The following is a 12,057-nucleotide window of genomic DNA, read 5'->3' as shown; positions in this document are numbered from 1 at the left end:
AATGACAATCAGACAAGCTCTTCTTTTTATATAAACAGCAAGTCTTTTTTTAATGCATAAATTGTTGTACACTCCTAAGATGAAGATTCTATAAACTGATCTTTTTATTATTGAAGATATACACATGTAATGTAAGAATTACAGGTGAAGATTAGATTTTTTTTTAAAAAGAGCGCAAAAAAAGCGCCAAATAAATATTTCAAAGATTGTTTCAGACCTGGCAACCTCCACATTTTGACAGTGAAATGCAAAAATATTTGTGTTTAAATGTGCCTAAGAAGTTAAAATCTTCTTTTCTGTTAAAAAAAAATCTCTTGTTTCTGTGATACTTGAGTTGTTTATTTAGTTTTCTTTATTTAATTGTAGTTCTATTTGGGACGTGTGGAACGTGCGATAACTAGTGGAAAATATATAAATTCACGAAGTCTTTGCTCTGAATCTATTAGTCCAGTCACATTTCCATTCATTTGTACATTCACTGTAATTCGGATTTTAAATTAAACAAATGTGGATTGCAAAAAACATACCTATCATTTTAGATATTAGCTCCAAACATAATCAAAAGCAAAGATAAACTGCATAAAGGGCGTTGATTCTCCACATATTGCCCACACCTTTGTGTTCACCTTTAAACACAAATATAGTGTTATGTAATGGAGAAGAGTTTATTTGAAAAAATCTAAACAAAGTCTTATTATTGCTAATATATTGCTGCAGCACATGCTAATACATGCACTGTGTTTCATAATCTGATAATTATTGTGAATGTTTTAAAAATAATAAAAATAAAGAAAGAATCTTTTCAGAAAGTTTTTAGGGATGATAGAATTACTTATTTAATTAATGGTTAGGTACAGTTGTCTTTGATCTGTAAAATTATTATTATTTTTAATTATTATAGCTGCACTGTATCTGCTGTGGGCCGCATTTAAGGAAATTTGCTTGAGAAGATAACAATGAGAAAAACTTGTAAAAAAAAAAATGAAAGCCTCCCTAATAACAAATGCTAGTAACTAAATAATGCTAACCATGTGAAGTTCTTGGTGAAATCTGCTTGGCCCATTGATGGCCATTAATAATGAACCAAAATATTGTTTTAAAAATCCCCATATACTGTAGATTAATTACAAGGAACCATCTTGCTTGCCTGAGTGCTGTGAGTGCTAAACTGGCCAAGTGACCAAATGACCAAATGTTTCTATGACTGATGTTTCTTAATTGATGTGAAGGATACTTTTTGGGAAAGTTCTAATCTGCGGGGTCCAGGCACAATTTGTGATGAAACCCTCTATATATAATTATCATTTTTATGTCTTGTGCTTGAAGCTCAGTGTTAATCCTATTAACCCTGATTGGGAGATGTGAACATGAACAAACTGTTAACCTTAAACTAATTACAGTTTGACTATACAGTCTGTCAAATTTTAATCACACTTGACTTAAGGTTACTGAAAAAAGCTATTTAAATAGCTCCACTGATTTTCTTAAAAACAAATCCTGAACAAGCCTGATCTATATAACAGATATCGTCATAAACCTTTTTCATATATATATATATATATATATATATATATATATATATATATATATATATATATATATATACTGTATATATGGGCTGTGTTGGGCTGAACACAGAGACGGTAATGTCGGACCAGCAGATGCATTTGGGTTGTCCCTTCTTTCTCAGGTCTGAGAGGGGGAGGCTAGAAAGGAGAAGTTGGGCATAAATCTTCTTTAATAGCCCGACAGTTCCAGGAAGGCACATACCTAGCGTTTGGAGTTGGGTCAGGTGTAGCCTCTGACTGATTGGATCTATGCCTCCTGTGGCTTTAGCAACCACTGGCCGATGCAGTAGCCTAGGTTTTGTGCCTCAGTCAGCCTCAAATGGCAATTTCAGGGATTTGCTGTCAGTTCATCCTTTTTTAGCTATTTTAGTGTTTCATTGAGGTGGCATAAATGGTCAGCCCAGTTGTTAGAGTGTATCATCACGTCATCAAGGTGGGCAGCTGTGAACTGACGGTGGGATCATAGGAAAATCCATTTGTGTCCGGGTGTTTTCCCCACTCGATACGCCCAGTGGTGGAACTCTGTGGACACATTCGTCGGGGAGAGTCCACAGCGTGACAGGATTTCCTCCAAATGAGGTTGTAGTCGTCTACGTCCTTTTTAGAGAGAAGGCAGGGAGTTTGCCTATTCGTACTTCGGCCACTCCTCCCGTGTAGCAATGCGGGCGAACATATGCAAGTATGCCTCTGCGTTGTCGCTTCCCATCGCTTTTGTCAACAGCCGTTGTGCTTCCTAGATAGGGCTGGGGAGTTGGGGCCACTTTCAGAGCTCCAGCAATGCAAAGAGTCTAAAGGCTAAGACATCTGCATCTCAGAGGAGTTTGGGGAACTTGTAGGCAGACGTGTGGTTGGGTTTGGCAGATTCTGTAATACTTGCTGCCAGAGCCGCTGCTGTTACCTTTGGAAGAAAGCTATATATAGATACGTTCTTTCGAGGTTTGGAACGAGCTCTTCTTCGAACACATACACAGGACACAGGAGCAGCTGTGCTCTTGGTCAGCCACCAGCCATGTCTAATTCCTCTGTCCCACCTTTCCGTCATGTGTCTGCTTTCCAAAACACTGAATGGTCACTGTCCATTCAGCACCCCGTTCGCAGTTGTGTGCGCATGCATATAAATCAAAAAGGCAATCGAGGACAGACATTGGTTGCACCATGATATTTTTGCATTCAGACACTTCACCAAAATCCATGATAGTATTTATATAAGATTTTTTTTGACGTCATACCAACTGACAACAAAACAGCATAAGATCTAGTCATCTATATGGTATATTTTATGCCAAAAAGTGATTTCCAAGTGTGCACATAAAAATGTACAGTTAGATTTTCAGATATTGGGGTCAGACAGGCTGGTGTAAGTGTACATGTGCTTATATATAGAGCTGGCCAGTAAATATTGTGTTAATCTACTACAGCAAATGTATGTGGCTGGATATCTGGAGTCTTTACTTTTCCTTTCTGTAAATATCATTATGTTCTTTTTCTCTGGAGTTGGGATTGTTCTAATCATTACAGATCATCACATTTCAGTATCCTGCTCTGAAATAGTACTGTGAACAAGAATTTTTTTTGGTTGTCTCAGCTATTGATATAACCTTTATCTACAGCTTTTAAGTGTATAGTAGTATCTAAAGAATCTCATGTACATATGGAGTATTGCAACTGATCGTCGTGTCACTTTGAATGGTCAAAAAATTCATTTAAATCTCTGTGTTGCTTGTTGTTGTCATGTCTTTGCTCATGTTGAGTGCACAGTGTGCCAATCAAGCATCCGATTTTTTTTTTTATAGAACCACAAGCTTTTTAATATTAGCAAAAGAAATTTTATTCCTTTTATTGCATTAAGAAACATAACAATGTGTTAATAATATTTTCAGCAGCAGACTCAGTGAGACAGTAAATATGCATTAAGCAATCATAATGTCATGATGTCGTCAAACACCAACGCTTCTTTTTTTTCTCTTCTCCTGCCCTTCCCCGCTATTTTCAATCCCCCTTTTCTCTGTTTTTTATTTATTTATTCATTTTTTACTTTCACTACCTCAACTACCATTTCACATTAATAATTAAAAACTTAAATCTGTCAAAAACAAAACAAAACTGCAGGGCAGCAAGAAAACCAAATCCAATTCCCTCACTAAAACAGTCAAGTCTTATATGGCAACACCTAGCTCAGCTAAATCAGCTAAAAATAAACCTTCTCCAGGCAAGCAAACTAAATTAGGCTTGAATAAATTTGACGTGATTAAGAGTTCTAAGAGCAGAGCTACAATTGTAAACCACAAAATAGCTCCACATTCTGGCATTAAGTCAACTTTAGTGGCTAAGGCAGGCCCTTATGGAAAACCCACTGTAGTAAATAAAAAGAACAGTGGCAAAGCATCTGGAAACAAAAAGCCTAGTGGTATCAGTGTAAATGGAAAGCCGGCTATAAATGCTGTTTCTAAAGCCAAAAACAGCAGCAACAGAAAGGTGGAAGTTGTAAAAAAAACAAATGCTGGCACTAGAGGCACTCTCAAAGTAGATGTAGGAAAAAAGGCAGCAGCAGGGAACGCTCACAAAGCTTATGGCAAGAAGGAGAAAACGCAAAGGATGACAAAACCTCACACAACTTCTTCAAAACGATTCCCGCCCTTCACCACGTCTGCGGCCAGGGGCACCTTCACCTTGACTGCAGAAAAACTCAAGACGAATCCAACCAATGGTTATAAACAGGTACATCATTAAGAGCCCACGTTGGCTGTCCAGAGCTTTATTTCCAACCTCATGGTCAAGCAACAAAAAAACCTCTAAACCCTCTTAAATGAGGCCACAGTGAAAGTGTTGGCTTAGAACCATAAGTGTTTTTCATGACATGCTGATATATTAGTAACACTCTGACTCTGGTATTTGGAAAGTAAAATGTTGAAAAACTGTATGGTGTTACACACATACTGTGGCATTCCTGATTTTTGTAGAAAGTTACAACCTCAAAAAAACAAAAAAAAACAAAGCAGGTCAGTATTGGTATACAAAATCAGAAATGCAGTATAGTATAGTATAGCCTGAGTGTTATTCGCCCATGCACAGCTGCAACATCTTTTCCCCACAAGTTTATATTTTCCAGTCCACTATATCAGGAAATATAGGTTATACTGGTCTAATGATTTCAGTAACCATACGTTCTTAAGTCCTTGGATTTCGACTGATCTCATCTGTCTTATACAACACAAATTCATTCAGAGCAATGTTTTAAAAATGTTCTGAATCCGCTTTGCTCGTGTATTAACTTGGTTTGTTTAGCTGTTGGGGTAAAATGAACTGTTCACTTATGAATGAATCATGCCAGCGATGGGCTGATAATGCTCAGGCTACACTCTAACCTTCCTGTTTTAATGTGCTGATGGGATCATTGAACTTCAGAATATGAATTCAATCTATTTTCCCCTTCCATTTTAGAGCCAGTGACATTTATACTGAAATAGCTTTGCATTGTTTTGGCTCAGATGCAAGGTGTGTCTATAAATCAGTGAAAAGCATGCATAAAAGCTTACAAGCCTTAGGCATTGTAGCATCCCAGAAATGAGGTTGGAATATACTGACCCACTGGACCCTTTCCACCGTTTCATATATCCAATGATCCGTAGCGATCATAAGAAACGATATGTTAAACTGTCACACTACTGCATGTGTATCTATCTTCTGCATACCGTGTTCCAGTGCCTGCTCTGTAGCTCATAGATACTATTTGTGTATCCGCATGCAAACGTTTGTTAAAGGTAATGTTATGGGCCCACACATTATTCCTAGCTCTAGATAAAATAACACAAATCCTCCATCTCTTTATTGTTCTCTCTGTTTCTGGATCTTTCTTCTTTCTCAGATATATTTGTGTAAAAGCAATGCAGTTTCACAGAAGAAATACTGCTGCGTTTATTCGTATCTCTTTATGTGGCAAACCTAAAACATGTGTTACTTTATCCAATTCATTTCTGGTGTTCTTGAAAGAAATGCGCTATCGTGTTTTTATTAGATTTTTCTTGTTTTTTCTTTACGGTCTTTATAGTATTTCACATAAAAATTTAACAAAACATTATATATTCTTTATTAAGAAGGTAAGGGTTGAGGTGAAAAAACTTTACACAGAGCAAAATGTACATAGTTTATATTAAACACATTTTGTTTTACTATGTATCACTTAATAATACAGTAAAATATGTGTGTTTTGCATCATAAAAATAAATGGACATAGGAATATTAAACAATTGACAGTCCCACCTCCACTTTCCTCATCCTACATCTGTAATGTTCTCATCTCTACTGAAAACATTACATGGAGACTGTTTTGAGTTAATTCATTTTACAATAAAACGTATTAAATGTAGATAAACACCAGTATCTATATTTTATTTGTTAATAATAGTTATGCTTTAATAATAGTTTGAATGCTAACCCTGTTGGTAATTTGGTGACGTTACATCTGAAACTAATACGAACTGATAGAGTACATTCTAGTATTTTAATGGACACCAATAGGACACCATTAAACAAGCATCTAGATTCCAATATATTTTTACACAGGGTTTCTTTGGCTTGATGGTAATGATTTAATGATGTACACAAGCACACTACATAATGGGAACCATTTATTAATGGTTGTAATGATTAACAGCTGATGGTTTGTAATGGTATTTGTAGTGGAAACCATTGGATTTTATTTTATTAATTTTTTTTCAGCAGGTAATTTGACTACACTGCAAAATAAAGGTGAAATATCTTAAATCTAGTCAAACATTTAAAGCATTAATTATTATACAATTGCAAAAAAAACTTATATAGGATTATTAAATCTATTTCGGGACATTATTAATCACTATTAATATTTCATACTTGTAGTTTTATTAGCAAAACTCAAGTTTCAAATGAGTACAAATCAGTGTAATCATCTTACTAGCAACCGGTTACTCTAGTAACTTACTAGTAACTTATTTTAATAATCTTGTATATTTTATTGTAATCTAATTTATAAGAAATACTAGATATGTCTGACTATTACCATTTGCTAAAGTTTTTTGCAGTGTATCTCAATATCAATATCCTTTTTGGTTTATTTAAATCAAAAAGCCATGGACTGAAGCTTTAAAGATATGAGTGCAACTTTATTTTGGCAGTAATTGTGACTCAGGCACAGATTTACACTTTACACTTATAATTGACACTAATTTCACTTTAGAATAGAGTAGACATTGTCAACTGTCTGCTGGCAACTCACACCTTCTCACCCACTGAAACCAATTATTATTACAAGTGAGCTGAAGTGGCCAGTGATTTAACTTGGACAGGAAGCATTCACAGGATTAGTAACACATGCACTTATGCATAAATTAACATATTAGTATTCAGACCGTAAATATTTACACCTGGGAAAGTTATGCTTATTCAGAGATGGGTTAAGCACATTCTTATGTTTAGGCGTGGAGCTACTAGCTTGAAACCACATATGAAGTGTTTCAAAATGCTGTTCATTTTGCTTATTTTAACAAAGTATCTTCAGTTCATTGAATTTGCTTTCTTTCATATTTTTATCAAAAAAATCTTTTGGAACATTTGTGAGCTTAGCAATTGTAAAGAAGCTTCTCTTGTGCTACACAGTCATGAGCTAATTTCAGGGTTTGCCATTCAGATTATTTAGATTAACTGCATTTCATTACATATCCAAGCTTGCCAAACTTTGCTCAAATTCAAGTGCCATAGTCGATTTAGTATTTAGACTGCTGCCTTTAAACACAAACTCCTTGCCTTTAAACCTCAGGGACCATGGAAAGAAAATATGGACTTTGTTGGTAAAGTGTAATACAAATTAATATTAATGCAGGAGACATTTACAAATAAACATTGAGCTAAACACTTAATAGGAGTCTAGTTTGTGATCCTGCAAACTTTTGTGATCCTGTTGTGGATTCTCTAGTCTATTCTTAACCTTCTTTTGCTTGGAGCTTTCTTTAGGTAATCTCATTTGAATACTGTAGAATTGTACCTAAAAACGTGACACTTTATCTACAGTTTATAGGATTTAATTGTGGAAGTGTAATGATTTGTATTTCCTTTAAGTTCTGATTTGTTCCTCATGTGGCCTTGCACTTAAAAAAAAAACCCTCAGGTGTTTATTTTAGGAATTTATTGTGGTCATCAGATACCAAAGCAAAGATGCCCAAACTAGGCCTGGCAGGCCAGAGAGTGCCAGTGATGACCTTTTATTACGGCTCTCATTAGAGGTTGCTAAAAAGCTGTATTAGACATTAAACTTAGTTGGACATTATTAAAAAAAAAATTGGAATATTACAAAATCATAAATGAGAGTAAATGGTTTCTCTCATTTATACATTTAATTTGAATATAACGTTTGGTATAATTTTCAGGCCCTCAATCAATTTTAATTTTTGGCGCTTCATAGTAGAAAGTTTGCACCACTGCACTAAAGTGTCGCACAGAATTATTATTGCATGACCTTGAAAACATTGTTCATATTTTGTGCAAAAGAAACATACACACACACACACACACACACACACACACACACACACACACACACACACACACACACACACACAAATAAATAAATACATAAAAATAGTAGAATGTGCTGGATCGAGTGGGTTTTAAATGTTCTCTAATTTGCAGAATCGTATATACAACTAGAACTGATCATTATTATTTAGGAACCTGGTAAAGAACTTGACTCTTATTAGATGTTTATTTCTTCTCATAATTATATATTATAGTATTAGGGTTGCTTGAGCTTAAAGGCAAGTGTTTCTGTTTAAAGATGATGGTGTATACTATATTAAAATAATCTATCGTGCTAAACCCGTCTCTGAATACATGTCATTTTATGGTTCCTGTATAAATAATCACTAGTTATTATACTGCAGGTGTGACCAAACTAATATTATAGTACCTAACAGTCTGCAGTAATGTCATTTCTTATTTATGTAACTGTGGTGCCATGTGTCGTTCCAAGAAATAATAATATTTAAGGGTGTACAAGATTTCTTCTTATTTGTTTCTAATTTAATATTATGGATTAATGTCACCATCCTTTTTTTTTTTTACCTATAAATAGTTGTCACTAGGTTTTTTTGCTATACAGTATACTCACATCATGCATTATTTCTTAGCCAAAGAGCTCTTTAGATGAGTGTTTTGGGAGATTTGTGATGAGTGAAGCATTTAGCATTCTACAAGTCGAGAACAAAACACTCAAATTTAAATGGTTTGGGGGCAAAAGGAAACGGTTTGTACTGATGAATGATGGACTGGTAAGTGTGGAGAATGGAAGGAAAGGGTTTGGGGTGGGGAAAAGTGTGAAGAATACAAAATGAAAGGGTTTTGGGGAAAAGGAAACGGTTTGTATTGATGAATGATGGTATGGTAAGTGTGGATGTGGAAATGTGCAGGTAAGTGAATGATAAGACGCTTTTGCACTTAAATCTAGCAGTGTAAACAGTAGTAAGTTTAGTAGTATTAAATAATGCTTCATCATATGCTTGTGTTTTGCTCTAATTTGAACTCTTCTCTGGTTTGTTTTATGAGATAATAAAGCAAGACAAAATTAAATGGAACTGATTTTCATTATTGTACAATACAAAGAATATGGTCAAGCATTTTCACCAACAACTCATGCTTATGGCACCTGATACGCACAGAGAGACAGTGTGCTTGAACGTGTGTGTGTGTGTGTGTGTGTTTTGGTCTGTCTAGCTGCAGGTAAGACTGATTATTCTAATTCAATGCCTACTTTCTTTTTCTTTCTTTTTCTTTCTTTTTTCATTCTATCTTTCAACATCTTCCTGTTTCATCTTATTCTACTATTCCTTTTTTGGATATCACTTTACTCTTTACCTCGCACCACTCCACTTCATCCTCCACTCCACACTCGATTCTCTTATTATCTGCTCTGCTGTCTATATTCATTCTCAATACCATGGCCCAGGTGCATGAGACTGTAATGGGTGAAGAAGTGGAAGAAGGTGAGATGGTTTCTGAGGTCTTTGCTGAGGAGCCTGTGACTGAACAATTTGAAATGAAGGAATATGAATATTCCTACAAGGACTACAATGAGCCCGTTCCTGAAGGAGACACGGTTGGTGACGTGGGCCATGCCCTGCCCGCTGTCACACATGAGGGTGGTGTAAGTCAAGTTGTGCTTTTTTTTGCAATTTTTTTTAAGCTCTTGAACATTAAGAACTGATATAGATAAGAGTTGTAGAGGCATCTTGCAGAAATGTAAGAGACTGGGTGTAAAGATGAGTTGAGCCTATCCAACATGCAATTCGTATGCTATAAACATGTTTATTTGAATTTAAATGTCCCTTAGATGTTAATTTGCTTTTTATTTTTTTTATGAACACCAGTCTACAGAACTCTCTGAAAGATTCCACTGCAACATTAAAAAATGATGAAACTTTGCATGCTACAGAATTTGACCCGAACACACCAAAAATACCTCCTCTGTGTAGTCTTTGGCTTCCAAAGGGAAAATAAAAACTGAAATTTCTTCTTGTTTATTCAAAATATACATTTTTATTATATGTGCATGAAAAAAGCTGCATGGCTTTTTGAGTCCAAGTTCAGAAGAGACACATCTCCTTAACATATTATGCTCAGTTCTCTGTTAGTCATTATATATCGCCTTATGTGCATCTCTCATAAATTGGGACAACTGATAGAAGGCAAGTTTACAGCTCTTTCAGTATAACTGGCACATATTCTCCTGAGGAAACCTGCAACTGTGGTTTGCCTGAGCAAGCATTTACTTCAGTACACATTGCGAAAGAGCAATGTTAAGTAAATGACTCTGTGGAAAAATGAATATTCCATTGAATAATCTGTATGGAATTGTCACATGCAGTAGTGCACGTTGAGGAACACACTGATCACTGAAATATCTTTCCGAATCTGTGAAGAAGATTCTGTGACAGAACGTATCAAGTATCGTGACGTTTCTCAGTGAAATCAAGTGTCAAGTCAAGTGCTGACAATCACAGTTTGATGGTTTTCATTTTTTTAAACTGTTTTTAGAGCAATATCTTGTTTACATTTCTTTGTGAGTATTGACTGCTATGTGTTGCTGCTTACGTATTTGTGTCCCTCAGGCTGCTGTAAAGGCCCAGAAGGGAGAGAAGGGAGAACCTGCTGTGCTTGAATCTGTAAGTATCAGGTCGTTTATAAGCACAATAAGTTACATAGATACATAAATACAATTTGTACATTCTATGTAGTAATACATATGTTGTTTGATTTGTATGGATTAGCTAGCTAACTGGGAGCATAGAAATACTTAATGATGATAAAAAGTTTCATGATGGGTAATTTTTAACTCTACGTTCATATGGCATCCAAACCGATTCTGGATCAGCACAAGATGAGAAGTTTCTAAGCTCGGGTTATTGGCCCAGAAGGCTACAATTATTGGGCCCTTGAGCAAAGCCTTTAACCTTCTTCTTCATGACTGACCCTAGGTTCTTCTTCCAACTTTCTAACAAGCTAGGATTAGCAAAGAAAGAATTTCACTGTGCTGTAGTGTAGAGTATATGTGGCAAGTAAAAGCCCCTTTCTTTCTTACAAAGTGCAATGTGATTCCAAACACAAAAGATATACGAGTCACTCTTCTATCGCTCTGTGAATGTTTGATGTCTGCCTGGAACAAGCATCAGTTTGGTACAAACCTGGTTAGAAGGTTGCAGAGGAAGATGTGTGGGTGTCACCGATATTTATTCATGAACTGGTGATGGAAAAAGGTGACTAGCATTCTAATGTCTCATAGCTGGGTTACTGTAGATCAGTATAGATGTAGATCTGTAGATTCTCTCAATGCCTTTTTGTTTATTTTATTTTGGGGTCTCCAGTTTGTCATAATATTTGTCAGTGATCTCCATGCCCCAGACCATAAAACTTTATTTATTGTATCTTTGCAGGGAATGTTGATTGAGGGTCCACCAGGGCCAGAAGGACCAACTGTGAGTACATCTATATTACAATAAAAAAAAAAAAAATATATATATATATATATATATATATATATATATATATATATATATATATATATATATATGAAAACTCAACATACATTCATTATTGTGAAAAAAGCTGGCAACAAAAGTGAGTACATCCTAAGTGATAACAGACCATACAAATTTGTGTAACTTGTATTTGAGCAGTAAAATTTGGTGATTTGAGTACAATTCTCTCATACTGTTCACTGGATGTTCAAAGAACTCTCTGAGGATTTAAGAATTTTGAAATGTTGCTCTCCACAAAGATGGCTGAGGCTATAAAAAGATTGATCGGTTACACCCTGAAACTGAGTTACTGTACATGGTCATATAGAGGTGAGTTCCACTCAGAACAGGCCTCGCAAGAGTTGATCAAAGAAGTTGAGTCCTCGTGCTGTGCTTTAGGTGCAGAAGCTGCTTCAAAAAACAGATGCATGAGTGCTGCAGCATTG

At 35.5% G+C, this 12,057-nt stretch overlaps 1 protein-coding gene across 1 annotated transcript in view; it reads left to right on the top strand.

Moving 5' to 3' along the window:
* Nucleotides 1-12,057, top strand: part of col11a2 (collagen, type XI, alpha 2) — a 54,743-nt gene that overhangs the window by 18,703 nt on the left and 23,983 nt on the right. The window contains exons 7-10 of the mRNA XM_046843701.1: nucleotides 3,678-4,286; nucleotides 9,544-9,741; nucleotides 10,706-10,759; nucleotides 11,528-11,569. Of these exons, the coding sequence (XP_046699657.1) occupies nucleotides 3,678-4,286; nucleotides 9,544-9,741; nucleotides 10,706-10,759; nucleotides 11,528-11,569 (903 nt within the window). The remainder of the gene's footprint in view (nucleotides 1-3,677; nucleotides 4,287-9,543; nucleotides 9,742-10,705; nucleotides 10,760-11,527; nucleotides 11,570-12,057) is intronic.

The sequence above is a fragment of the Silurus meridionalis genome, chromosome 29, assembly GCF_014805685.1.
Source record: "Silurus meridionalis isolate SWU-2019-XX chromosome 29, ASM1480568v1, whole genome shotgun sequence".
Classification (NCBI taxonomy): Eukaryota; Metazoa; Chordata; class Actinopteri; order Siluriformes; family Siluridae; genus Silurus; species Silurus meridionalis.
The sequence above is the reverse complement of the archived record's forward strand: the minus strand, read 5'-3'. Positions and strand labels throughout refer to the sequence as shown.